General features: G+C 44.6%; 1 protein-coding gene across 11 annotated transcripts; it reads left to right on the top strand.

The window, feature by feature from the left end:
* The first annotated feature begins 764 nt into the window (after nt 1–764).
* LOC113009139 (protein-methionine sulfoxide oxidase mical3b-like) lies at nt 765–25,932 on the top strand. Of its 11 annotated transcripts, none has more exons than XM_026147273.1 (35): nt 765–904; nt 3,294–3,636; nt 3,905–4,112; nt 4,189–4,305; nt 7,502–7,603; nt 8,048–8,203; nt 8,292–8,392; nt 9,295–9,552; nt 9,631–9,746; nt 9,829–9,955; nt 10,085–10,178; nt 10,626–10,773; nt 12,226–12,422; nt 12,509–12,609; nt 12,687–12,749; nt 13,296–13,466; nt 13,585–13,674; nt 14,087–14,197; nt 15,497–15,580; nt 15,906–16,068; nt 19,748–19,851; nt 20,479–20,545; nt 20,696–20,855; nt 21,383–21,540; nt 21,628–21,696; nt 22,142–22,717; nt 22,793–22,866; nt 23,007–23,078; nt 23,232–23,282; nt 23,365–23,610; nt 23,685–23,778; nt 23,880–23,930; nt 24,010–24,109; nt 24,180–24,253; nt 24,395–25,932. In XM_026147273.1, the coding sequence occupies exons 2-35, from the start codon at nt 3,373–3,375 to the stop codon at nt 24,577–24,579; spliced, it is 4,752 nt and encodes a 1,583-aa protein (XP_026003058.1). In that variant the 5' UTR covers nt 765–904; nt 3,294–3,372; the 3' UTR covers nt 24,580–25,932. The 11 variants fall into 11 exon arrangements, with proteins under 11 accessions (XP_026003058.1, XP_026003057.1, XP_026003061.1 ...); XM_026147272.1 differs by having other exon boundaries at nt 3,290–3,636; XM_026147276.1 differs by lacking the exon at nt 15,497–15,580 and having other exon boundaries at nt 3,290–3,636.
* The last annotated feature ends 799 nt before the right edge of the window (nt 25,933–26,731 follow it).

Here is a 26,731-nt window from a genome sequence, read left to right as displayed (position 1 = left end):
GATTAGTCTTTTGTTAACTAAGAAAAACAAGTAGAGTCACCCCAACCCTGAGGCCTGAATGTTGCAGTTGCGTAACACACTGTTGATAATGAGGTGTGATGTTGTCTTTGTACCTGAATAAATAGAAAACCCAGAGTAAGAGCAAGTCCAGTGTCCTCTTTGCATAGGCTTATGAAGTCACATCTACCTGACACTCTCAGGACCACAACAGCCACACAGCCTTTTAGCTGATGATGGTGGAGGTTTGGCTTCAAATCTCAGGTAAGCAGTCTAAGAGTAAAAGATGGTTTGATATGTGACGTTCACGTGGCCTTTAACGTAGGATGTCACACAGAGAGCTGCTTGGTGACAAACGGGGTTATTTAAGATTCTTCACACAGACCTGATGATGTCAAGACAGTTTCTGCACTGCAGTCCTTGTCTGAGTGATCACGTGATTGCTGATAGGTTCCCACATGAGCTCCTGTCTCTGTACCTGTGGAGCTAATTATTAGTGATGGTGTTATTTACACCTGTGAAGTCTGAGGTCACATGACCAATCATGCTTGATCCTTGCGATGGGATGAATGTCACAGTGATGAACTCTACTTCATCAATAACAAAGATGATCTGAGGCTGCTGCCCAGCTCCCGTTAAGCTTGTTAACTCACAGATTACCATCAGGATCCGCTCTCTGGCTGACAGTCAGGGGGCGGGGCTTGCCCCAATCTAACAACGCCCCCTGACCTCAGCTACACACTGTGTGTGTCAGTGCGCCTGTTTGACCAGCTTTATACGTTTCAGACACTGTGAGGACATTTGACCACACTGACAGGCTTGTGTCTGTGTGATTAAAGTGGATTAGTGTGTGCTGGGGAGCAGTAGCAGTTGGAGGCGAGCAGCAGGCGGCTGGCAGCTCTGACATGTGAGTACATTTCTGTCTGTTTCCATTCAGTCTGCAGACAGGAAGTAAAAGCAGACTTTTATTTTTTGAGTCACAGGTGTGTGTGTGGTGGGATTGAGTTTTTCTGAGTGCTGTAGAGTTGAGCTGCAAATAAAAAGGCTGCAGAAAGATTCAGAGTTTGCTGTAACCGTGTTTTACACTCAGCTGAATAAAGAACAAGACGGTGCTGAATCTTGAGAAAGAAAACCGAGCAGCTCGATGTCTCTTTGGTCAGTTTGAAATATCTACATCAAACTGTGGTCTCACCCTCAGCTGTCCGTCTGAAGCACAGATAATCAATAGACTAAATAAATCAATTACTTTCCTCTGTGTTAAATCCAGTAAAGTGAAACACACTCAGATCTGCTGCTGTTTTTCTATCTTTGTGAGGTTGTTTATTCTCACCTCAGGGGTCAGAGGTCATGACGGTATAGGTTATGAAAGCATCGTGTCACTGAGGGTCCTTACAGAGGCAGACAAACGTGCGTGTTGGTGCTTGGTACTGACAGCCATGCTCTGTGAGCCTCTTTGTTTCAAACACATACTCAGGCTGACGGCTGGTCATGTGACTACAGCACAGAGACATCATTATCATTTTACTCACTCTGAGATGATGATCAATAATCTGATCAGTTCCAGTGATCTGAGGTTTTGCTGTTTGAATGGTTTGATGTCTTTGCAGTGAACACTTTTAAAAGATATTTATTGATTAATGTGCTGAAATAGTTTATGGATTATTTATTGATGTTTTATTCTGAAATTCAAACAGAGCTGAAGGAAAAGGGTTTTCTAGTTTTAATTTCCAGTGCCATGTCTGTAGAGCTGCTGTGTTATTTTCAGCAGTCGCCTGAGTGTCTGTGAACGCAGCCTCGGTGTAGCAGGAGTTTATCAGCAGGGGGTCTGGACTCCATCCAGGTCGTCACACCTTCCCTTCAGCTGCTCTGTCACCTTAAGTCCAGGTTGTCACGACTACAAAGTGCACCCGGCAGCGGAAGCAGATTCCTTTATTCCAGAGCGCTGTTGCTGATGTCCCGTTTACAATAACTTTAATTAACTGTTAACTGTCAGGAAGCACTCCACCAAACCGCTTTGCTCAGAACGTGTTGGATGCACGACTGGACCTCAGCTCTGCACGCGACACAGCTGACCATCAGATTGAGCCGACTCTGTGAGCGTTTCAGGTACAATGGTTTAAATCGCGTCTCACACAAAGAAGTATAAAGGAGTATTAAGACCACATTAAGAAAAAAAAATATTGGTGACAGTTTTGAGATTAAAGACATAATTCTATTCTTAGGAAGAAAAAAAAGCAGAAAAATGTATAGATTACAGCTGTTTCAGGACAAAGCGCCACGGCTGCTGTAGCCTCTGAGGTAGTGAGGTCGTACTTCAGGATCAGTTTTAGTTAAAGGAAGAAAATGATTTGAATTTCAGCTCTGGGACACGATCAGCATGACGACGCTGAAGAGTTGGTCAGCTTTACACAAAATCCAACAGATGTGAGATCATCGATGGTCACAGCCTCGTGCAGTATACAGGATAGATGTTGTATCACAGCACGGCTGATCAGTTGGTTTCAGTGACTCATCTACACGAGGCATATTTAAGAGGGGAAGCAGCTGTAGCAGTTTTTCTTGAAACAACTTTTCTCAACATTTAGACTTTATTTTCAAAATGATAAACAATATTTGTTTTTCCTAATGTCACCCCAATACTTATCACTACTTCGATACCCACACCTCACTAAATCCTGTTTTTCCACCTGAGAGACATCATTAAGTTGAGCTTTGTAGCTTCTAAAGAGGAGCTTAGGGTGCTTTCATGTGCTCCTGTTTTCTTTACTCAGTAAATCTGCAGGTAATTCGAAATGCTGTCGTTCACTCCTTACTCGATAAAACAGAGTCCAAAAGCACCCACTACTGATGTCTCTTTATCTACTTTTTAAATGTTCTGTTATCTTAAATTTGTTTTCTATGAAGCATTGACTCTTGTGAATTGTATCTGTGGAAAACACCATATAAACACTAATGGTAGCATTAACTACAATCTGAGAGGGAGAAACTTTTCCCACCTACCTCTGAAGTACTCCAAAGTACCTCTAAAATAACGAAAAGGTACTCAGGACTTAAAAATTGTGAGAGTTCTGCTTTCCTTTAAAGCATCCAAGTGTTTTTCCTTTGTTTTCCGGTACCTGCACTTTAAGTATCACCATGAATCAGTAAGTACTTTTCTCAGGCTGTATCCGTATTTGTAATTGGGGGTGAGCCACAGGAAGACACAAACCTCACAAACAGCGCCTCAAATTTTTAGCTTTTATCCTTAATTAGGCATCATAGTCTGTAATTCCACTTCTTGTCCTTTCACCAGACAGAGAGCGAGCTGGAGATCACAGGTGACATCATCAGCAGGTGACATCCTTCCCATGGTGCCCTGCAGCCTCAGAGGTCACCATGGAAGACCAGTCTTTCCCAGAATGCCAAGCTCAGGAGCTGTTTGATGAGTTTGTATCAGCATCAACCTGCAGGGCGGCGCTGCGCTCCTTCAGCCAGCTTTGTGAACATCTGCAGCTGGACCCGAGCACTGCCGAAAGGCCACTGTACCGACCGATTAAACGCCGCCTTAACTACTGGAGGGCGAATGGTCTGTGGGCCAAGCTGGACCGGAGGGGGGCGCAGGAGGAGTACCAGAGGGCACGAGCCTGCAGCGATGTGACTGTACGTGTTTAAAAAAATACAGCAGGAGCTTTGGTTCAAACATACTAAGACATGTTACTCAGTCATTTTATTAGGAACACCTTACTACTTCATAGATTGACTGTTCATGGCAGAGAAATTAAAACAGCATTTACAGATTTTGGTTTTTGGTCTTTGGTCTTAAAGTAATATGACCTTGAACTGTTGATATAAGGCTTTACTTTAAGGTTTTAAAAAAAGAAGGGATGAATGTGTCTGATCGTCTGTTATCTCCTCTCTCGCTGGCCAGTGTGTTATCATTGGTGCAGGGCCTTGCGGTCTGCGGACAGCAGTGGAGCTGAGCTTCATGGGAGCTCGAGTGGTGCTGCTGGAGAAGAGGGACTCCTTCTCCAGGAACAATGTGCTCCACTTATGGCCCTTCACCATCCACGACCTGCGGGGCCTTGGAGCCAAAAAGTTCTATGGAAGGTTTTGTGCCGGCTCCATCGACCACATCAGTGAGTCAGCATTCTGCTTCTGTCTGATCAGAGCAGCCAAACCATCTAGTCAGCACTTCCCGTTTCCTCTCTGCAGGTATTCGCCAACTGCAGCTTGTCCTGCTGAAGGTCGCCCTGCTCCTGGGGGTCGAAGTTCATGTCAATGTGGAGTTTAAAAAGCTGGTGGAGCCAGCAGAGGACCAGCACAGACACAGTACGGCCTAACAGTTTGAACAAAGGGGCGGCTGTATGAATAATTAAAGCCAGACAATGCTGTATGTATTGCTAGAAGAAAACGGAAGTGTGTTCACAGCTCACAGTTGCAATTTTTACATGCGAACTGAGTTAAACTGTCAGCCAAAGTGACAATGGGGGTATGTCTGTGAAGGTTCTCAGTCATCCAGGTCATCGTAGTCAAAGGAGCTTGCAAAGAAAAGCGTCTGGACTTCTTTAAGTTACTTGAAGACGTTTCACCTCTCATCCAAGAAGCTTCTTCAGTTCTAAGGTCAAATGGTGGAGAGTCCCAGATATAAACCTAGTGGGAGTAACCCCCCACAGAGGGACAAAAGGACCCCCTGATGATCCTCTAATCGCCTGAGCCAAGGTGTGAAACTGGGTGTGGGTCCCAATCGCCAGAGTTTCGGGTGAGTTCATTGTGAAACCTGGCCCCACCTTATCATGCGAATTCCTGAGATCAGATGGCCCAGGATGTGAGTGGGCGTTAAGGCGTCTGGGAAGGGATCTCAAAACTGGATTATAGATGGCAGAGAGTTGGTGTCGTAAACCCCCACCTCTGTTCAAAGATGGTCGCTCACAGTGGACATAGATGGCTTCTTTCACTCCTCTTTCAAACCATCTGTCCTCTCTGTCCAAAATGTGAACATAGGCATCCTCGAAAGAGTGTCCTTTATCCTTAAGATGCAGATGGACTGCTGAGTCTTGTCCTGTGGAGGTGGCTCTTCTGTGTTGTGCCATGCGCTTGTGAAGTGGCTGTTTGGTCTCTCCAATGTAGAGGTCTGAGCATTCCTCGCTGCACTGTACAGCATACACCACATTGTTAAGTCTGTGTTTTGGCGTTTTGTCTTTCGGGTGAACCAGTTTTTGTCTGAGCATGTTGCTGGGTCTGAAATGCACTGGGATGTCATGCTTGGAGAAAACTCTCCTGAGTTTTTCTGATACACCGGCTACATAGGGGATGACAATGTTGTTGCGTCTGTCCTTCTTATCCTCCCTCGCTGGTGTCTGGTCTTCTTTTCTGTGCCTCTTTGCTGACTTTAAGAACGCCCATTTAGGATAGCCGCACGTTTTGAGTGCTTCCTTTACATGTGTGTGTTCCTTCTTTTTTCCTTCAGGCTTAGAGGGAACATGTTCTGCCCGGTGGTGTAGGGTCCTGATTACTCCAAGTTTGTGTTCCAAAGGGTGATGGGAGTCAAAGAGGAGGTACTGGTCCGTGTGTGTGGGCTTCTGGTAAACTTTGATGTTGAGGTTGCCGTTCTCTTCAATGTGCACAGCGCAGTCCAGGAAAGGCAAACAGTTGTCCTTTGTGTCTTCCCTGGTGAACTTGATGTTTTTATCCACAGCGTTAATGTGCGCAGTGAAGGATTCCACTTCCTGTGTCTTGATTTTGACCCAGGTGTCGTCCACATATCTGTACCAGTGGCTGGGTACTCTTCCTTTGAAAGAGCCAAGAGCCTTCCTTTCCACTTCCTCCATGTAAAGGTTGGCTACAATAGGTGACACGGGGGAGCCCATGGCACAGCCATGTTTTTGTCTGTAGAAGCCTTCGTTGTATTTGAAATATGTAGTGGTGAGGCAGAGGTCTAACAGTGTGCAAATCTGATCAGGTGTGAAGTTGGTCCTGTCCTCCAAGGCTCTTTCAAAGGAAGAGTACCCAGCCATTGATACAGATATGTAGACGACACCTGGGTCAAAATCAAGACACAGGAAGTGGAATCCTTCACTGCGCACATTAACTCTGTGGATAAAAACATCAAGTTCACCAGGGAAGACACAAAGGACAACTGTTTGCCTTTCCTGGACTGCGCTGTGCACATTGAAGAGAACGGCAACCTCAACATCAAAGTTTACCAGAAGCCCACACACACAGACCAGTACCTCCTCTTTGACTCCCATCACCCTTTGGAACACAAACTTGGAGTAATTAGGACCCTACACCACCGGGCAGAACATGTTCCCTCTAAGCCTGAAGGAAAAAAGAAGGAACACACACATGTAAAGGAAGCACTCAAAACGTGCGGCTATCCTAAATGGGCATTCTTAAAGTCAGCAAAGAGGCACAGAAAAGAAGACCAGACACCAGCGAGGGAGGATAAGAAGGACAGACGCAACAACATTGTCATCCCCTATGTAGCCGGTGTATCAGAAAAACTCAGGAGAGTTTTCTCCAAGCATGACATCCCAGTGCATTTCAGACCCAGCAACATGCTCAGACAAAAACTGGTTCACCCGAAAGACAAAACGCCAAAACACAAACTTAACAATGTGGTGTATGCTGTACAGTGCAGCGAGGAATGCTCAGACCTCTACATTGGAGAGACCAAACAGCCACTTCACAAGCGCATGGCACAACACAGAAGAGCCACCTCCACAGGACAAGACTCAGCAGTCCATCTGCATCTTAAGGATAAAGGACACTCTTTCGAGGATGCCTATGTTCACATTTTGGACAGAGAGGACAGATGGTTTGAAAGAGGAGTGAAAGAAGCCATCTATGTCCACTGTGAGCGATCATCTTTGAACAGAGGCGGTGGTTTACGACACCAACTCTCTGCCATCTATAATCCAGTTTTGAGATCCCTTCCCAGATGCCTTAACGCCCACTCACATCCTGGGCCATCTGATCTCAGGAATTCGCATGATAAGGTGGGGCCAGGTTTCACAATGAACACACCCGAAACTCTGGCTGATTGGGACCCACACCCAGTTTCACACCTTGGCTCAGGCGATTAGAGGATCATCAGGGGGTCCTTTTGTCCCTCTGTGGGGGGTTACTCCCACTAGGTTTATATCTGGGACTCTCCACCATTTGACCATAGAACTGAAGAAGCTTCTTGGATGAGAGGTGAAACGTCTTCAAGTAACTTAAAGAAGTCCAGACGCTTTTCTTTGCAAGCTCCTTTGACGACAATGGGGGTATAAGGCCTGAAGTCAGACAACATTTTACCTAGAGTGAAAGTGTTGAAAGAAATCATTGGTGTAACCTTGTTGATGTTCATTAGAAAACACAGAAGCAGGTGAATAGTAGCCATCATCAGGGTCATAAACTGAGCTGCAGAATATGTGAGCGAAAGAAATGAAAAACAGACAGTACGTATGAAATTATCTTTCAGTCCTAAAAGCACTTAAAATGTAGATTCCTCAACTTTCTGTGTATCTATGTACCTGTCCAGAGCTGGGCTGGAGAATGGAGGTGAGTCCAAAGAATCACCCTGTGAGTCAGCTGGAGTTTGATGTAATAATCGGAGCAGATGGACGCAGGAACACGCTGCCAGGTACAATAACACTAACAGGTATAAAAAAAAGTAGTCATGTACATCAGCATCATCAGGTAAATCAACATCATCGGGCATCATAGGCAAGTACAACAAGATCATCAGGTACATCAACATAGTCAGGTACAACAACACTGTCAGGCACATCAAAATCATCAGGTACAACAACTTCAGTTCTTCTAAGGGTTTTTGTGTCTTCCAGTCCATCTGAAAGTTGTAACCTACTTTTGAATCAGTACTGCAGTGTAAGCCTTTTTCTCACAGTCTGATGGAGGTTAATCCACCTGTAAATCTGAACCATGACTGCTATATAGAAACAGCATCATTATAACATTTCAGACTGGTATGACACTTCTCTGGACTATGTGCTGTTCGACACCCCTTTTCTAAAATGTGGACACTGTGTACCTGACCATGTTGTCCTATATCCGTGTGTGTGAACAGGTTTCAGGCGTAAAGAGTTCAGGGGGAAGCTTGCCATCGCCATCACAGCAAACTTCAAGAACAGAAACACCACAGCTGAGGCCAAAGTGGAGGAGATCAGCGGTGTGGCATTCATCTTTAACCAAAGGTTTTTCCAGGAACTACGGCAGGAAACTGGTTTGTTCCTAAAAGTTGACACACACCTGGAGTCTGCATTCAGAGACTCTAGGTGTGTGTGATGTTCACCTGTGTCTGCCTGTTTTAGGGATTAACTTGGAGAATATTGTGTACTACAAAGACGACACACACTATTTTGTGATGACGGCAAAGAAACAGAGTCTATTGGAAAAAGGAGTAATTCTGCAGGTAACACACACACACACACACACACACACCTGGAGTCATTCTCTATCCATCCCTCCGTCCATGAGCTGAGTAATGAACCCACGCCATTGCTGTTGAATAATTTTAGCATTTCGAGGTGAATCTCATCCAAAACTTGCATCTTGCTCTCTGGGAGCTTCTTAACCACCCCAGTAGCCTCTCCAATGAAAATGCTTCTTCTGAGTCTTCAGACTTTCTTTACTCTTGTCAGTAGTCCTTCTCCATGGCCTCTCTAAACTCCTTCCACACTGTTTTGATTTTGACTGTCAAAACCACAGCTCTTTCTAGCTTCCTGGCACCTATCTGCTTTTCAGCAGACCCAGAGGTCAACTAGAAAGAATGGCTGTGGCCCACATCTGTTCACATCTGCAAGGTTTTTGAACATGGCTCACTGCCCCCTCCTTATCCAAGGATACATGACAAATTCTCCTGGAGGTGAGAGTGAAAACCCTCATTTACATGGGATTTCCAATTCACCTTCACCACCTGTTTGGGTTTACCAGGTACGTCTGGAAGCCTTCCAGAGAGTTCTGAAGATAGTTACCCTGAACTGGGGTCAAGCGAAGGAACGGCGCCTGTCCGGTTCTCTCCCGTGCACGAGAAACATGAAGAACCTTGCCTACTCGTGTCTTGCTTTGCAGTGTAATTATATTGTCTTCAACGTTCCAGCGGATGGGTTCAAGCTACAAACCTATCAAGGGGGCTTTGGTTTTTTATTTCAGGGCAAGGTATTCATAGCTCTCAGGGTCACTGGGAACATAAAAACCTTTCCACCACATTGAGGTGGCTGGCAGTTGTGGAGTAATTCTGCGTGAAGTCACACTCCTCAAACAAACTCACAAAAGCCTGAATTAATAGTAGATGCCTTTGTTGTTTTTCTTTAGGATTTTGCAGACACAGAGCTGCTCCTCTCTCGAGGGAACGTTGACCAGAATGCATTGCAGGCATATGCCCGTGAGGCTGCAGACTTCTCCACCAATCACCAGCTGCCAACTCTGGACTTTGCCATGAATCACTATGGTCAGCCTGATGTTGCCATGTTCGACTTCACCTGCATGTATGCATCAGAGAACGCTGCTATGGTTCGCCAACGCCACGGACACCAGCTGCTGGTCACACTGGTTGGAGACAGCCTATTGGAGGTGAGACCGGTGGAGGTAAACAGGCTGCTGGAAGTGAGATACCTTGATTAATTACAGAGTCTTCCTGTCTTTTTGCAGCCCTTCTGGCCGATGGGGACGGGAGTCGCTCGAGGGTTTCTGGCAGCTCTGGATTCGGCTTGGATGATACGAAGTTGGGCTCAGGGCGCAGCTCCACTGGATGTCCTGGCTGAGAGGTGAAGACACACCTGGACAGGATACATCTGCTGTTCTCTCACACCTGGCCACATTATGTCTGTTTGTGTGTCTTTCCTACAGAGAGAGTTTGTACCGTCTCCTCCCTCAGACGACTCCAGAGAACATGCAAAAGAACATCACTCTGTTCTCTGTAGATCCAACAACAAGATACATGAACACCAGCCTTTTGACCATCACACCTGCCCAGGTAAACACAGAGAGGGAAGGGCTTTTTTGTCTCTTTTGATGATGTTTGGTTGGACTGAAGAATTTAAAGCTGAATCAATAAACAAGTAAGAGCTGCTCCTGCATGAAGGGATATTTTTTTTGTCTTCAGGTGAGGCACCTGGTTGACACAGGAGAAGAGGTGGGGCTAACCACAGACTGCAGTGATATCATCCGGCTCCCCTCCCCCAGATACCTCAGACAGGGTGGGATAACTTTACTCTGAAGATGTTTTTTTGTTTTGTTTTTTTAACTACAGTGTGATTGATGAATGTTAGAGTGAAGTTTTTTAGTTCACAGTCTGACCTGATGCCTCTCTGTCCCAACACTGTGCATGATTCTCAGCTTCTAAAAAAAAATTTATATATATATATATATATATATATATATATATATATATATATATATATATATATAAAATTTTTATATAATATATAAAAACTTTTATGTGTGTGTATAAAAGCCTTGATGAACTTCATTACATCATTTTCAGGAACAGATCTGACAAATAGAAGATCTGACAAACCTCCTTGGAAAGCCTAAGCCTTCAGCTGAAGAGCAGCAGCTGAGGAAGGATATTCAACTTCCTGTTTAAAAATGCTCTGAGGATTTCATTTGACTGGTCCCCTCTCTCTTTCTGTCTCTTCTCACAGAATCCTTCTCTCGATCCAATCAGCTGCTGACTTGGTGTCAGGAACAGACTTGTGGTTACCATGGCGTTAATGTTACTGACCTGACTACTTCCTGGAGGAGTGGCCTCGCCCTGTGTGCTCTTATCCACCGATACCGATCTGATCTGATGTAATTACTTTTAGTTAAAACTGCTCTGAGGACAGTTTCCATCACTCTGTGTTTGGGTTTTTAGTCACATGACTTTTAGTCACATGACTTTTGAAAAGTTCACTCAGACCTACCGTATTTTCCGCACTATAAGGCGCACTTAAAATCCTTTAATTTTCACAAAAATCAACAGTGCGCCTTACAATCCGGTGTGCCTTATGTATGAATTCTGGTTGTGCTTACTAACCTCGAACCGATTATATGTGGTACATGGCGCTCAAAAATTTGTCAAAAAATGTTTTAGTACCACTTTGGTAAGCTACAAAGCCGCACCGGGGTATTAGGGCTACCGTAGTAAGGAGCCTCACGTAGTAATCTGGGTCCAAAACTCCGTCTGCTTCAGGTCCCAAAGTCAAACGAACACTGTGGCGTCACTGAGAGTTAAAAACTGTCTAAATTCTTTCATCTTTAATAAAATGATCAGCATTGCTGCTTTACCAGGTGTAACAATTAAGTTTAACGTCCAGGCATCCATGAAGACAGAATTTATTAAATTTAACAGAGTTAGAAGTTAGCAGGAAGTTAGCTCGATAGTTTCCACCTAAACATGATATAGCATGTTCTGACTGAGAGATTTCTGAAAAAAATAAAAGGTACAGCTCTGCTACCACTTCCAACATAAATGAAGACAGAAAACTACACAGCAGTGACGTTTGTAGGGTTACTGAAGTTGGACTAGCTGGTATATAATGACGTGTTACGTGATCGCTAGCGACACAGCTATGTTAACATAACATAAACACAGTGAAGCTGGAGGAAGAACGCTAACTTTTTTCCACTCAATAAAAGTTAACGTGAGGGTTCCCGATGGTTAGGGACAAATGCAATCGCATGGCAGGATGCTGTAAACGGACCAAAGTTCAGTCAGGAGAACAACTGAGATAATCCATCCACAATACGAGGTTAGTCATTAATATACTGCAACAACACGGGAATAGAGCAGCTGCCAGAGAATTCAACATTAATGAATCAAAATTGGACTTATCTGACTTTTTTTTTTTGCATAATGCGCCTTATAATCCAGGGCACCTTATAGTCCGAAAAATACGGTACTCAGAATCCAGAGGGACAAACTGTGTTGTGAGACATCCTGTCGGACTGAACAAAGAGATTCATGTCCTGTCAGAAACAACTTCCTGTGTCATTATGTGAGAAAACTTCATCATCAATAAAACAAGCTTCAAGAGCAGTGAAAGAATATGGTGCAAAAGTCAACAACTTCTAAATAACAGAAAGTTTACTACAGTATATCAACCTTCTGTGCTTCACTCATGCACATTTACACATGAATAATTTAAAAGATAGAACTGCAAGGTCATAAACATTTGTTCATGGAGTTTAGAGAGGAATGGTCCTTTAAAGGTGAGAGTTTTGCTTCTTCTGAGGTCTGAGTTGACTCCTGCCTCTCCTCAGAGACTTTGACTCTCTGGACGAGTCGTCAGTGGAAGAAAACACTCGACTCGGCTTTGATGTGGCTGAACGAGAGTTTGGGATTTCTCCATTGATGACGGTGGAGGAAATGTCGTCTGTGGAAGAGCCGGACTCTCTGTCGATGGTTATGTACCTGAGCCAGTTTTACCAACTGCTCAAAGACTCGCCGCCCCCTATGGGTGAGGCTGCAAACTGCTCCCGATCAGCCATTCTACTGGAAAAGGGCTGATAAAAAAGACGTGGTAATCCAACATGTTTGTTTCAGGCTGCCTGAGGCACATCACTGACCTGCGATCAGCTCTCATCGCTCCCGCCTCCCTCCTCAGCCGACTGGGAACCAGTTTGTCCAGGAAGAGAAACCCAAAGGTAGCGTAGTTCCACCTCCTCATACCTGCAGTCATCTGTGTGAAATTAAAGATGGTAATAATTTATGGTATCTGCAGGAGCATGGGGGGGCATTGGGTAAAAAGAGGAAGACCAGTCAGCGGAGTCGAGAGCAGCAGGAGGTCAGTGTCCACACTTCACTTCAAACTCAGCTCATGTTAAATTATTCAGATCTTCAACCAGAACCAGACATTGAAGGACAGAGAGCGTTAGACATTCAGATTGGAGATGGTGAGCAGTCCGGCTGTCCGGCCATTTTCTTCGTCTTATGTAGTTCAGGGTCGGGTTCAGATGAAGACTTTTCTTTAATTCATCAAGACTCACAACTGAAGACAAAAGCTTCTTTTTCACTCTGATGACCCTTTTCAGTCTCTGTACGCCATGTGACTCAGGTGGAGAAGCTTCCATCACCAGGGCCTGAGCTGGCCACTCTTTCTCTCTTCAGTCTGGACTGATGGATGCGGCCTCTTTGCTCATTTACACACCACACCACTGACGGCGAGGATGCCACAAAGCTGACACCAGCACAGTGTCAGGGCCAAAGGTGGAGCCGCTGATGTCACTGTCTGTGGGAGAAGCCACCTCAGGAAACTCACTACTGTTTGGCAACTGACTTTCCTCTGATGACTATGACCTGATTTTTTTTTAATGGATATTTTGTTTTGCAGTCATGTGACCTGAATGGTGATGTTGAGAGCCAGTCGTTTGAGGAGGAGTTTGTGGGTGGGGCCAGTCGGTCCAGAGTTCGTTTGATGGCCAATCAGCTACAGGCAAAGCTGCATGAAAGTTCATCTACCTGCAGGACATCTTCTTCTGCTGCTGCTGATTTCCGTCGACAAGTGAGAGCGTGCTGATTTCTGATCAATCATATTGATTTCTGATGGTCAAATAGGGGTTGTGGACATGATGTGTGTAGTATTAATGTTTCTATAAACGCAAACACCCTGTGTTAACCAGCAGGGGGAGCTATCCAGCCTCCCTCCAGCCTCCCAACCAGCAGAAAGTCAGCCGACTGCATCTCCAGTTCACTTGTCATCATGGAGGCCGGTAAAGACCAGTAGAAGCCAGTAGAGACAGATGAGACATGTTGGAGTACTGATAAACTACATTTTCACTTTAAAGACTCATTTAAGAGGATGCAGGTGGCTGGATGGTTAAAATAAATAGATAATTTCCCTTTTTGCTGTTTGTTGATACTTCTGAGTTCCTCATGTGAATCACACAGATGTTAGTTTGGTTTGTGAGAAGTTTCTTTCTCATGGATTCATGTGCTGGACTACGATGTAACTACGAACCAAATTGAGTTTTCGGTTTGAATTGAGACCCTTTAAAGACGATTTCTCTATGGTGTGCGGTAGACATCACCGATTGGTTCAGGTTTTGGTTCTAGCCTCCTGCATCGTCACAGTTTCTGCAGAGTCCAGACTGCAGATGGAATAACGTCTGCTGTCTCTGCCAGAAAAAACGAACTCTTCAGCAGGAGCAGATGAGTTTTCGATTCAAACAGAAGCTCAAGGCTCAGGCAGTTCTCGATGGGGACGAACAGGTGCCTGAGCAAGTACCTGAACAGGTATCTCTGATGGGTTTTGGTGTGTTTGTGTGCTGAACGTATACCCCTCCTCCCGTAGTGCTCTGGTTTGTTCGGGCCTCGATGTCCCCCGGCTGCACTCGTGCTCGTCAGCCTGAACATCCTCAGTGGATCGTTGAGTCCTGCAGGGCTGTACCGATCGCCTGCTTCATGTGATCAATAACAAAGTGAGGCTCATGAATGGCTCCTATTGAGCAGAGGAGCTGTTCTCAGATCAGCCTGCAGCTCTGATGTGTTTGCTGACTGAGCACTTTGTGCGGCTGGACTTTCCCTCCATCTGCCGCTGTGTTTTCAACCAGCATCACAAGCAGGGTTTATTTTCCTCTCCTCTGGCTGCCCCATCGCTGAAAACAAGTTAGATCTCCTTGAAGATTCACCTGGTCCTGAACGGTAGGATGTCCCACAGCTCAGATGTATCATGGCCATAAACCCTGATCAGGGTGAAGAAGCTGGAGTTACTGTCATGCCTCAGATGTTGCTGCCAGCTTTGATATAAAACTAACCCCAATATTTCACTCCAAAGAGTACAAACACAAAGACACTAAATAAATCCTGGAGACGTGGAGAACTAATCAGATGAGATGGTATCAGGTCACATGTGAAAATTCCTGCTTAAACACCATAACGCTGAACGTGATGCTGGTAAAAAGCACTTGATATCCTATCACTCTCAGTGGTGGATCAAGGGCCTCATTTATAACAACTGCATAGTGTAAATCTAAAGGGGTCTCTACTGGTGTTAGTTTCTTCACACTCAGGTGTGTGGATCAAAAAACAAACTTTTGGAAACAGAAGTTACTTCCACACCAGCATCTTCCTTCCCTTCTTTAACAGTCTCACCCTCACATTTCCTTCCCTTACCCTAACCCCGACCCTGACCCTTGGGTCATGGTCAGCTAAGGTTGTTTTCACACCTGCAGTGTTTAGTCAGTTTAAATCAACCTCTGGTTTATTCAGCCTGTCTGCACAGTTTGTTTGTGCAGGTGTGAACACAGTAATTGCACTTGAGTGCAAAACAAAACAACCGAACCAGCTACCAAGTGTATGTTACAAGTTTGAGCTAAATATCATCCTGTACAAACATATGTCCTTTGAGGCAGATGATGTCAGGGTTCAGGTCTCACCGTCTTTCCTGGATATTAAAAGTGAATATATGGAGTTCATTTTCAGCTCACTGCACAGGTTAACTGCAGATGAAAAGATATGGTTCATAAATGAGGCCCATGGTCTGTGGCTGTAATGTGTCTGTGTCTGTCTGTCTGTCTGTCTGTCTGATCAAAGTGCCTTCAAATGTACACGGGTGGCGTGAGCTCACTGGCTGAGCAGATAACCAGTCGTATGCAGAGTCAGGAGGACGGTGGTGGGGTAAGACTGCTTCAGTATTCTGCGCCTTGTTCCCTTCGGCTCTTTGACTTTGTTTCAATCAGCTGAAGTGAAGAAGATGTTGTGATAAATCAGCTGATAACTCTGCCCAACTGATGATGGAATTCAGTTTGCTGAGACTTCTTTTCCTCGTTTCTTTTTTCTTGTGGTTTCTTCATTTCTTTCATTCTTCATGTCCTAATGTCTCCTTTCTTTTAGCTTTTTAGTCTGTCACCTTTCCTTCCATCCCAGCTTTGTTTCCTTTCCTCCACTTTCACTTCCTTTCCTTTAACCTTTCCTCCATCTGTTGCTGTGTGTGTCCCCGCAGGTCTCTGCCAGCTGCAGTCACGTCTGTTTCTTCTGTAAGCAGAGGGTTTATGTGATGGAGCGTCTCAGTGCAGAGGGCTTGTTCTTCCATCGCAGCTGCTTCCAGTGTGGTTCCTGCAGCAGTCCCCTCCGCCTGGCCTCGTACACATATGACCAGCACACCAGTCAGTAAACTCACACCCCCCCTCCTCCACCCTTCTCTGCTGTTGGGGTTTAGGTTTTAACAGGTTTCCATGTTCAGCAGGAAAAAAGAGAGGTGTTCACTTTCCTTCTGTGGGGACAAACAATGACCTCACAGTCATGAAACACATTTTTAGAGTCTCCCTGAGCAGATCATCGCCATTGACCCTCAGAATAAACCTCCAGTTTGACCCTGACCTCCAGGAGAGAAAACAGATGTCTGACTTTGAGATGAGACCATAAGAGACAGAGTTGATATGGACTTTCTCAACCCACACACTGAAAAACTTCTATTGATGGCCCTGGTGTCAGGGTGATGACATCACAAACAGGGTTGTGGCAGTGACAGAACGTTAGATTAAACCTGAGTGACAGAGCTGAACTCATCGGTCTCATTCCTGAGGCGTGGTATCAGACGATATCAGACTCATGACTAAGTGGAGGATAAAGCCTCTCTGTGTCCAGGACACAGATAAATAAAGTTCACAGTCGAATCTGTAGCTTCATTGGACAATGAGCAACAAAAACAGGGAGCAGTGTGACATCAAATAAAAAGATCCAATCAGAAACCAGAGAAGAAAAGATAAAACGGCCTCATTTGCAGATAAATTTGTTTGTTTTTGAAGACCGTTAATGTGTGTGGGGGGAACCTGTGTCAGTCTCCGCGGTATATTTGGATCTTTGGGGATAAAAATGGAAACGGCCTTATAAACGGGCAGCTTGATGCAGAGAACAGTGCTGTGTTGTTCAGCAGTCAGCAGTTCTCTGCAGACTCAAACATTGGCCAGTGGGCCAGATCTGGCCTCCCGATGAAGATCTGTAACCGTACCATGAGCTCAAGTTCTGCTCTCACCAGAGGCGGAGCCAGACATTTGAAACACCTGGGGCTTAGCCCAAGAGGGTAGTATGCATGTGGGATTTTTTATTTTTTTTATTTTTTTGGGGGGGGGGGGTAGAAATGACTGAAAGATTAATAGGCTCTGTTTTGAGTTTTGTTCAAAAAAGAATGACTTCATATAGGAAAAAAATATATATCACATATGCAGGACACCTTAAGCTAGTTTTTTAATTAAGCAGCAAGGCAGAACAAGGTCAGGGCTGTATCAAGACACGAGGACTAAACCCCAATTCAACCAGACCCAGAACTGATCCAGAATTAAAACAGGACTACAACAGTTCAAAATCAGGACTACTTGGGATTTAACCAAGACAGAACCAGAATCAGAACTATAGTAGCACTAAAAATCATCATAGACCTGCACTACACTTATTTTTTAATTCTACCAAAGTAAACTATTTAGATTGAGAAAAGTTTATATAATTATTTAGCTTTGTTGTGCAAACAAGCCTGCAAAACTTAATAAATGTAAAATTTGAAAAATAACAAACCTAAAAAGAAACACTAGGTACGAGATACATGAGTACCTATGATACGGTGATACTTTTGGTAAACAACCATTTGACTAACATGTGTGTCTCACCTGCTCTTGTTCATCTCTGTTCTGTCCTCATTCTCCATCTCCCTCTCTGTTCCTCTCTCTCCCTCTTTGTGCTGACAATCATCAAATATACAGTTGAAACCACATATTTACACACTCTTCAGATAAAAACACTTTTTTAATTGTAACATCAAATCAGACTAAATGTTTATTTTTTTAGATTGATAAATATAAAAAAACATATTTGTTAACTTTAAGAGTAAAGAGAGAAACTATCTGTATTTCTTAATTGTAAATGGCACCAAATTGTATGCAAAACTGAGCCACACTTATGGAGCTCCACAGTTCTTTTCCTGGTGTTTTGGTTGACATCTCTTGATTTTCCCATGTCAAAGAAACAGGCTCTGTGTTTTGCCTTATATGCGTCCACAGCTGTGCCACCAGTTTACTCACATGGACTCTACTAACCTATCAGAAGCTTCTTCAGCTCACAATGGAATCGTCTGGAGTTTTTTTTATTAATTAACAAACTTAGTGTACATGTGCTCCTAAATTTGATGAAAGTGATAAAAATAGACAGATCTCTCTCTCTTTATTCTGACATTTAACTAATTCAAAATATATTTCAATATTTATCTAAAACAAAGCTTTACTCTAAATTGATGTTGTACAGTAAAAATGTTTTATGTTTTCTCCCTAAAGTGTAAATATCTGGTTACAAATGTGAATATCCTGCTGTGTACTGAAATCCCTCTTGTTTTGCATAGAAATATACAGAAATATACTGAAGCATGATATATAAAATAACATTTACCCGAGTTTTTTCTTTGAAAGAACCCTCTAATGTCCATTCTTATATTTCAGTACATAACTGAAACCGATTTAGTCGGGGAGGGTAAGAACAGAAAATATGAAATAAACACACGTAAGCTAAGACTCTCTAAAGAAACAGCATTGTTGTTGTTTGGCTTTTCATTTCGCCATTTGTTGATTGACTTGAAGAGCAAGTAACGTAATATTGGTCAAGTGATCAATTTGATATCAATCTTTCGTGATTCACCGTCATATTTACATTATTTGTACGGTACGAATGATTTGCTTTGGTACCTGCTCAAACTTAAGCTCTCCTTAGTATGGCTGGCTCCGTTTCTCCAACAGCGCACTCACAGGCAGCAGCTGCCTCGCCCCCTCGCTCAGTTGCTTAGTGCCTGAGCTCGGATCATACCAATATCAGGGGGGATTCACGCACAGTCGTAAATTCCCACAGTGTGCACTATGTGCTTCGAATATTGTGTGTACTTTTTGTTTTATACAGTTGTCAGCCAGGCATCTAACTATGAAAAAATTACACTCCAAAAGACCCCGGGCTTCTGAAAAAACAACCCGGGCTTAAGCCCAGTAAGCCACCCCCACGCTCCGCCCCTGGCTCTCACAGTCTGAATGTGTTTTCATGTGGACTACCTACTTGGACCCAGACTCACCTGAGACTCGGTCCATAAACGTGTACGGAAGGGTAACAGGTGGTTCTCCCATGGCTGTGGGTGGAAGAAGGACCCCCTGAGTGTCTGAGTGGACCGAGTAATGAACAGCTGATGAAGCCCAGACCCCCTGCTGTGCATCAGGCCACCTGTAGTTTGAAGTCATTTTATTTGCAAGATAGATTTCATAAATGAAAAAGCAACAGAAACCTTCAGAGACATAGGTCCGCCCTCACCTCCGTACTTCTGTAACTCGTTAGCAGACTCATAATCGTGTATCAAAAACAATCTGATTAGTGTCTGAGTCTCAGATCTGCCGATTCATGAGTGGGGAGAAAATGTTTGACCCCAGCAACACACAACCTGCCCTGCAGACTCGCTCTGATTTTTCTGCCCATCACTGCAGTACTCTGATTACTGTCAGGTGGTGGTGTCATGTGATCGGAGCCCCGAGCCTCGCCGCCACACGTTTCCACACCACATTTTTAACCACACAAAATGTCTATTGTGGGTCTGACAGCTGAATTCTGCAGCTCAGCAGCCAATGAGAGCACAGTGATCACATGACCGATGAGTTTGAAGTCGAGGCGGGAGTCGGTGTGAAGGTTGCTATAAAAACATAAATTTTGGGAAGCCTTCAGAGACGAGGGCTGCAAGATACGCTCCACATCTCTCTGTGTGAGATACCTGTGTGTGTGAGACACACACCTGTCCTGACATCCTGTCTGTCGTCCTCTGTGTCTCAGGGAGGTTTTACTGCATGCAACGCTCCGAATGTCACCTAAGTGCTCAAGCCGTGAGGAAGAGGCCGACGCCATCTGACAGAGCTACGTCACACCGAACGTCAATCGTAAGAACCACTTTTACTTTCATTGTGATATTATCTGTGTGCACCTGACCTGCAGGTGTGGGCAATTTATTAGTTCAAGCCCTGGAAGGTAGAACAGGTCATCAGATGCTCTTTAGGTGGTAATTTTAGTTGGAGGTCAGGGTGGTGGTGGTGGTGTTGTGTGGCTTGACCTTGAATGGAGTTCTGACAGGAGCAGCTACCTGCCTGTGGAACCGATCAGTTCAGGTGTTTCTGTTCACGGCAGGTAAGCTGTTCAGGATCATCACTGTTTAGCGAGTCAGTACGGAAGATCGATCATGCCAGAAATGTTCAGTTCAAAAATAATAAAAACACACATTAACAGAAGAAATAATGACAAAAGGAAAACTAGACCTTTCTTCAATCACCTGTATAAGTTTTTTTCAACCTTTAAATCCTAAATAGCAAATATTTCGCCTTTGAAAAATAAAGATAATGATTCTAATAATGATTTAATAAAGTTCATCTGCTAAACTCATTTTAGAAAAAGAATGTGAAAAAAACTATTTTTGTAAATTTAATTTAGAATCAGAGTTACTGAAAACTTTGAGTTTTAGAGTTGGAATAATTACAGGACTAATAAATAAACGCATATCTTTGTCTTTGAAGGGGTCCCAGAGCTCGGCGCCATCTCTGTCTGACTCTCTGATCTCAGCAGGCCGCCGACCATCCTCAGGTGAGCTAGCTTCACCTGTGTGTGTGCTTTCAGTGTCCATACGTGTTCACACTGAGCGCGCTCCTTAAACAGGAATCGATGTGGGCTTTAGTGTGTCTGTGTGTCTGTGTGTGTCTGTGTGTGTGTGTGGCTGCGTTGGTGTGTTGGCAGCTGCTTCTCTAATGGCGGCGACGCCGGAGAGGATCGAGCTGGAAATCTGGCACCGGTGCTCAGAGGTGGAGCTACAGGAGGAGCTGGAGGAGGTTTCCGAGGAGGTCCTGAACCTATTCAACCTGAGCACCGACAATCAGACAGGGTCCAGGTCCAGAAGGTCGGTATCCTCAGGAAATAGAAAAAAACAGCCTTGGCTTTAATAATGCTTCAGCCTTTCTGCTGAATGCTGGGAATCACCGCTCTATACGGGGGTCAGTAAACATGTCTTGGATGTAAAGAGCTGGAGGTCACACACGTTTTACTGTAAAAACTTCAATATGAAATATTTTGTGGTGTGAAAAGTACGAATTAATAAAGAAACTTAAATGTTTACATCAAAATAAAGATTACAATAAAAGGGAAGTTGTTTTTAAAAAATTTATGTTATATTTGTGTATTTAGACCCCACAAAATTTTAAATGTTTGTAGGATTTTTTTAAAATAGTTTTGACTTTTGAATTTAAAATGTTGCCTTTTTAAAAAAAAATTCTAGTCTAATCTGTAAATATTTAATCAATCTAGCTATGGCTCTAATTTTTTTAATCATTGTGGCTGTGCTTCACCAAACAAATTAAAGTGAATTTAGTTTGTTTGGTTGGCAGTGTTGGTCCTCCATCCCAACTGTTTTATGTTTCCTGTTTTCAGTTCAGAGTCAGATATGGAGGAGGAGGCAGAGGGAGGAGGCTGTGTAACCTCAGACGAGACGAGATCTTCATCGAGAGAAACGCTGCAGCTTTACCTGAAAGTCCAGGAGGAGGAGGAGGAGGAGGAGGAGGAAGGCAGTGGCATGGAGTCCAGCGATGGTGAGTTAAAGTCTTTGTGAGTTTTTGGGTGTGAAGTAGGGGTCTTGAGTTTGAGATGTGCTGTTGTCTGTCTCCCCCTGCTGGTAGAGGGGGAGTACGACCCCTGGGAGATGGAGCGCCGTTCGGGCTTATGGCTCCTGTTAGAGGAGGAGACAGGTAGCACCTACCTGAACCTGCTAACCAAACTCCTTTTATAAAACCTCAGATTTTAGAATAACCACCGTGTTTAACATGAATGTTTAACTCTGTGCGTGTGTGTGTGTGTGTGTGTGTAACAACAGCAAAATTTAAATTCTAATTTCATTAAAAATGGAATGAAAGGACAGCAGTGCTCCATGCGAGGATCAGAGGACGGGGACAGGAAGTTATTAAAACTCAAACACTGACCTGATGAGTGTGTGACACAAAGTTCAAAGTCAGCTTCCTTTTCGTTGTGAGCTCAGCTGCTGCTTCTAAAGGCCGTCGTTCTAATCTTTACTCTCGCTGCCTCACATTCATTCACATCAATAAACATTAATAGTAAAAGGTGTGTGTGTGTGTGTGTGTGTGTGTGTACAGAGTGCATATACACATTATTTCATACACTATCTCCTCCCTTCAGAGGCGGAGCTTGCTCCTTACAGCTCTGACACACCTGTTCAGCCTGACTCCACCTCTTCCATGAACTCATCTGTGACTCCACACCCTGTCGCCACCACCGCCAGCACAGCCTCCTTCATCACCACACCTGACTCCCCTCACATTGAGGATGGAGCCAGAGCGCCACTCAAACCTGCCATTGTCATGGAGACACCTGCTGCCAGTGGGCGGGGCTCATTTGACAACATCACACCTGAACTGCCGCAAAATAGGCCCCTCCTCCTGCAAGAGAAAGGGGAGGGGTCAGAGGAGGACCCAGGGACATTTAGGAGGAAGAGGAGGACGACGAGACGGCGAGACGCTCATAGCCTCCCCCCTAGACTCCTCTTCCCCCCCCTGCAGCCTGGGGGCAGGGCTCTCCTCTTTAAGATGCTCAGAGAGGCTCCTCCCCCTGGGGAGATGGAGCTGGGAGGGGTTGGAGCCAGAAATCTATTAAAGACTGTGTTTTCTGGAAACAAGAATGAGCAGAAGAAGAAGGGGGGTGGGACTTTACCTGCAGAGAGGGCGAAGGAGAAAACAGCCAGTCAGAGATTCACAGGTGACCATAATAACAACACCTTTAGTCAGTGTGATGTCACTGTGATGATGTAATACCTGTACCTTCTTTGTCCAGATGTGAGAGCAGAGGTGTCAGATCTTGATTCATCCACCGTGTTGCAGAGATGTTCCCCGAAGCCCCAAAACAACGTAAGCACTCCGACCAATCAGAGTTCAGCATTATTCCAACCAATCTGAGACCTAAATCATACCCAGACTCACTAAGGGATAAGGATAGGGGTCAGACTAACACCTAGACTGGGTCTCTCACCTGAAGTCTTCTTTTGCAGCTGCGTTTGGAGTTGCTTGACCTGACCAATGAAATTCAGAGGGTTGCCATCGAGGAGGAGGAGAACCAGGAGGTATCACCTGACACACAATGACCAGACTGACTTTAAACTCGACCGACATACCGACTTGTTGAAACTACCCGAGACTTAAATGGACGTAGATTCGCGTCTCGTCTATCAGTTTGACTGTTTTCTGTCCTCCGTGTTTCTTCTTCCTGCAATCAGCCGCCATACGTTCCTCACGCTCTGGCTTTCAAACGATCATACGCCATCAAGGTACACACACCTGATCCTCTGAGGGTTGTGGTGGTCCAGCAGTTTCACTTCCTGTCCTGATGCTTACGCACTGCTGTTTCAGAGACGCCCCCTAAAAGACAGAGTCCCGCTACAGGACTCTGACGGCCAGTCTTCCTGCCCCACGGAGGTGGTGGGGGTCGTGGTCCAGCCGAAGGAGGCATCCAGTTTGAGCGTGAAGGAAACCATGTTCCAGAGGGAGCGTGAGGATGACGACGATGACCTGGACACCAGAATCACGCGACGGGTTCAGAGAGCCGCAAGGAGACAGGCCAAACAGGAAGAACTGAAAAGACTCCACAAGGCCCAGGTGAGGTTACCTGTGTCCAGCTGAGGTTACCTGAGTTCAGGTGAGATTACCTGATGATGCGTTCTGTGTCTTAGATGATCCAGAGGCAGCTGCAGCAGGTGGAAGAGAAACAGAGGCAGCTGGAGGAGAGAGGAGTGATGGTGGAGAAAGCTCTGAGGGGAGAAGCAGGTACTGAAAATACAGGCCAAAAGAATACCTGAACTTACTTGGTTCTACCTGAACTCAGGTGTGCTTCTACTTTAATCCACCTGTGCTTGTGTTTCTGTTAGATTACTGGGGAGAATCCAGCCAAAGCGCAGACATGGAGCTTCACCTGGGAGGTCAGTTCACATATCCGGTTACCTGTGGAGTACATATACAGCAGGTATTATGCGGCGCTGAACCCGGTTTTCTGTGTAGGGCTCGGGAAACTGGATAATCCGCCGCTGATGCAGCAGTGGTTCCAGCTGGTCCAGCAGAAGAACGCTCTGGTCCGATATGAAGCTGAGCTCATGATCTTGTGAGTATGTGACCTTTGACCTCTCACCTGGGCAGATTCCTGGGGTGTGATGGTTCTGGCTGTGTTTCAGCGCCCGAGAGCTGGAGCTGGAGGACCGGCAGAGTCGCCTGCAGCAGGAGCTCCGAGAGAGGATGGCTGTGGACGGTAACACAGACAAGATCAGAGCTCAAGCTCACCTGCTCACCTGTGTGTTTCTGTGTGATGATCACGTGTGTGTGTGTGTGTGTGTGTGTGTGTGTGTGTGTGTGTGTGTGTGTGTGTGTGTGTGTTCCCACGCGCATGCAGACCACCTGAAGGACGAGGAGCAGCTGGCTGAGGAGCGTCTGATCCTGGAGGAGATGCTGGAGGTGGTTGAGCAGAGAGACTCTCTGGTGTCCCTGCTGGAGGAGCAGAGACTGCAGGAGCGACAGGAAGACAGGGACCTGGAGCAGCTGATGGTGTCCGGAGGACTGGGACTCACCTGGACCTGAGGCGGTCAGACTTTCTGTCTCACCTGTCAGAGGTCTTTAAACCCACCTGGACGCAGGCAGGGATGATATGTTTAAAACTGCAAACTGTCGAGTTGACCTGAGGAGAGTCTGGTTTAGTGCAGGTAAACAGTCCAGGTGGAGAGAAACAATTACATTTATTAACTTTTTAAAACTGATTCATAAAAACTACCCACGAGCAGAAACAGGATGTCTTAGTCTGAAATCAGCTGACCTCTAATGTTTCCTTAGAAGTTAGTCATCAGAGCAGCTTGATGGATTAAATCCAGCAGAACCCAAACAGATACAGGATGGTCTGAACTGAACCATCCAATCAGGTGTGATGATGTCATTCACGCCAGAGAAGATGGGAAAAAACCTCCACTTTTCTAACTGCAGGAGTTAGTACTAATGCTAACAGCCTGTATTAGCTATAGTGATGGAACACTGACATGGCTGCTAGCCAATACCATGCTACTGCTACTGCTAACCAGCTACCATAACCCACTTTTGCTACCTGGAGTAAAAGTAAGCTAATCTAAATGAAGATGTGTTTGTGCAGCTTGTCCTGGTGCAGAGTTTAAATATCTCTAACTCCTCGAGAGAGAACACAAAGGTGGACTTCAGCTCTCAGTGCTGAGCTATCTTAAAACTCCATTCTTTCTACTGACAACAGGGGTAAACTCCTCTGATCTGAGCTCAGTAAACTCTTTCCTGAGGAGTTTACAGTCTCAGATGCTAGTTAATTAATTACATGCTGTGTGTCAAATGTTTGAATACAGTAGAATAGCATAGCCCTTTACTGTCATTGTACATGCACAACAAAATTGTGGAGGCTCCACCCCAGCAGTCAGGAGTAAAATATAAAAACTAGACAGCAAGAGTTCAAGAACTCAAAAGTGGGCTCAATAGGCAGGCAGACTAATAAATCAAATTAATTCTACTAGAAACTGGTTGTCTACAGGAACTGGACCCATTCCTAATATTTTAGATATTAAACCTGATATTAAAACATTTAAAACAGTGTATTTAAATCCTTTGAGGCCGAACCCTCTGGTCTCATATCACTGTTTTTAAAACTCTTTTATAAAGTTTAGGAACTCTTAAAATAAGCTAAGACTCACTAAAGATGTTTGAGCATTTCACAAACTTTAATATTTAATAAAAAAAATGTTTAAAACATCTGATGAACCATGTGACCCAGCCTCAATGACATTTTTATCTAATTGATTATTGATTGTGCCATCAGATCACCTGTGTGCCTTACCTGCCACCTGATCAATAACATGTGTTCATGCGGCGATGATGGTTATTACTGTAACTCTGTGCTGTGAAATAAACCTCTCATTTCTGACATTCTGGCTCATTTTCTGCTCATTTCTGCTCAGAAATTACATTTTATTATTATGATTAAATACAAACACATTAAGCTTTTTTGAGAAGATCGATGAACCATTCCTCCCTTATAACATTTGATTGTTGAACATAAGTTGTGACTCCTCTACAGCTTTGTATTCAATGCACAGTGAGAGAAAGATCTGGAAGCTTCAGTCACAGAAGAGTAAAAAATAAATCACCTGGCCTGCAGGTGATGCTGGTTGTCCTCCAGCAGGCCTCAGTTTGTAAGTAAGTAAAATTTTATTTGTATAGCACCTTTCAAGATAAAAATCACAAAGTGCTTCACAGAAGCTTAAACATAAAAACAAAAAATTTACCAAAAGAAAGTTTAAAAAGATGAGTTTTTAGCTGTTTTTTAAAAGCGACAAATGAGTCCACAGATCTCAACCTCAAAGCTGTACATGTAGAGCATCTGAGGCTGTACTCTAGTAACAAACAGCTGTTTGGATCACCAGATGTTCCAGTAGTTTGAACTTCCAGTCTGGCAGTTTCTGTGTTTCCAACAGAAACTGAAGACCAGATGTTTAATTCTTCTGAACAGCCTGAAAACCCTCTGACAGCATCCTGTTTCTGCAGATGTCAGTCTGATGTCAGAGGTTTCAGTTTAGAAGATTTAAAATATTTTGTCTCTCAGCGGTGCCCCGGCTCTCCTTCCTCCTCTCGAGCATGCTTGTGTAACTATTTCTGTGGCTTCACATTTCCCAACACATGATGGTGAAACGTTTTTCCTGTTAATGCTCCAACTGAAAGAGGAAGT

Source organism: Astatotilapia calliptera, chromosome 17, assembly GCF_900246225.1.
Source record: "Astatotilapia calliptera chromosome 17, fAstCal1.2, whole genome shotgun sequence".
Classification (NCBI taxonomy): Eukaryota; Metazoa; Chordata; class Actinopteri; order Cichliformes; family Cichlidae; genus Astatotilapia; species Astatotilapia calliptera.
Note: the sequence above shows the minus strand (reverse complement) of the source record. Positions and strands in the feature narration are given on the sequence as shown.

What these genes read in the sequence shown, in the direction of transcription:
- LOC113009139 (XM_026147273.1), top strand. Translation starts at nt 3,373, where the DNA reads ATGGAAGACCAGTCTTTCCCAGAATGCCAAGCTCAGGAGCTGTTTGAT. An exon ending in ACTTGTCATCATGGAGGCCG is followed by an intron (nt 13,675 to 14,086) that starts GTAAAGACCAGT and finishes TGTCTCTGCCAG; the next exon opens with AAAAAACGAACTCTTCAGCA. An exon ending in AGCCAGTCAGAGATTCACAG is followed by an intron (nt 22,718 to 22,792) that starts GTGACCATAATA and finishes TTCTTTGTCCAG; the next exon opens with ATGTGAGAGCAGAGGTGTCA.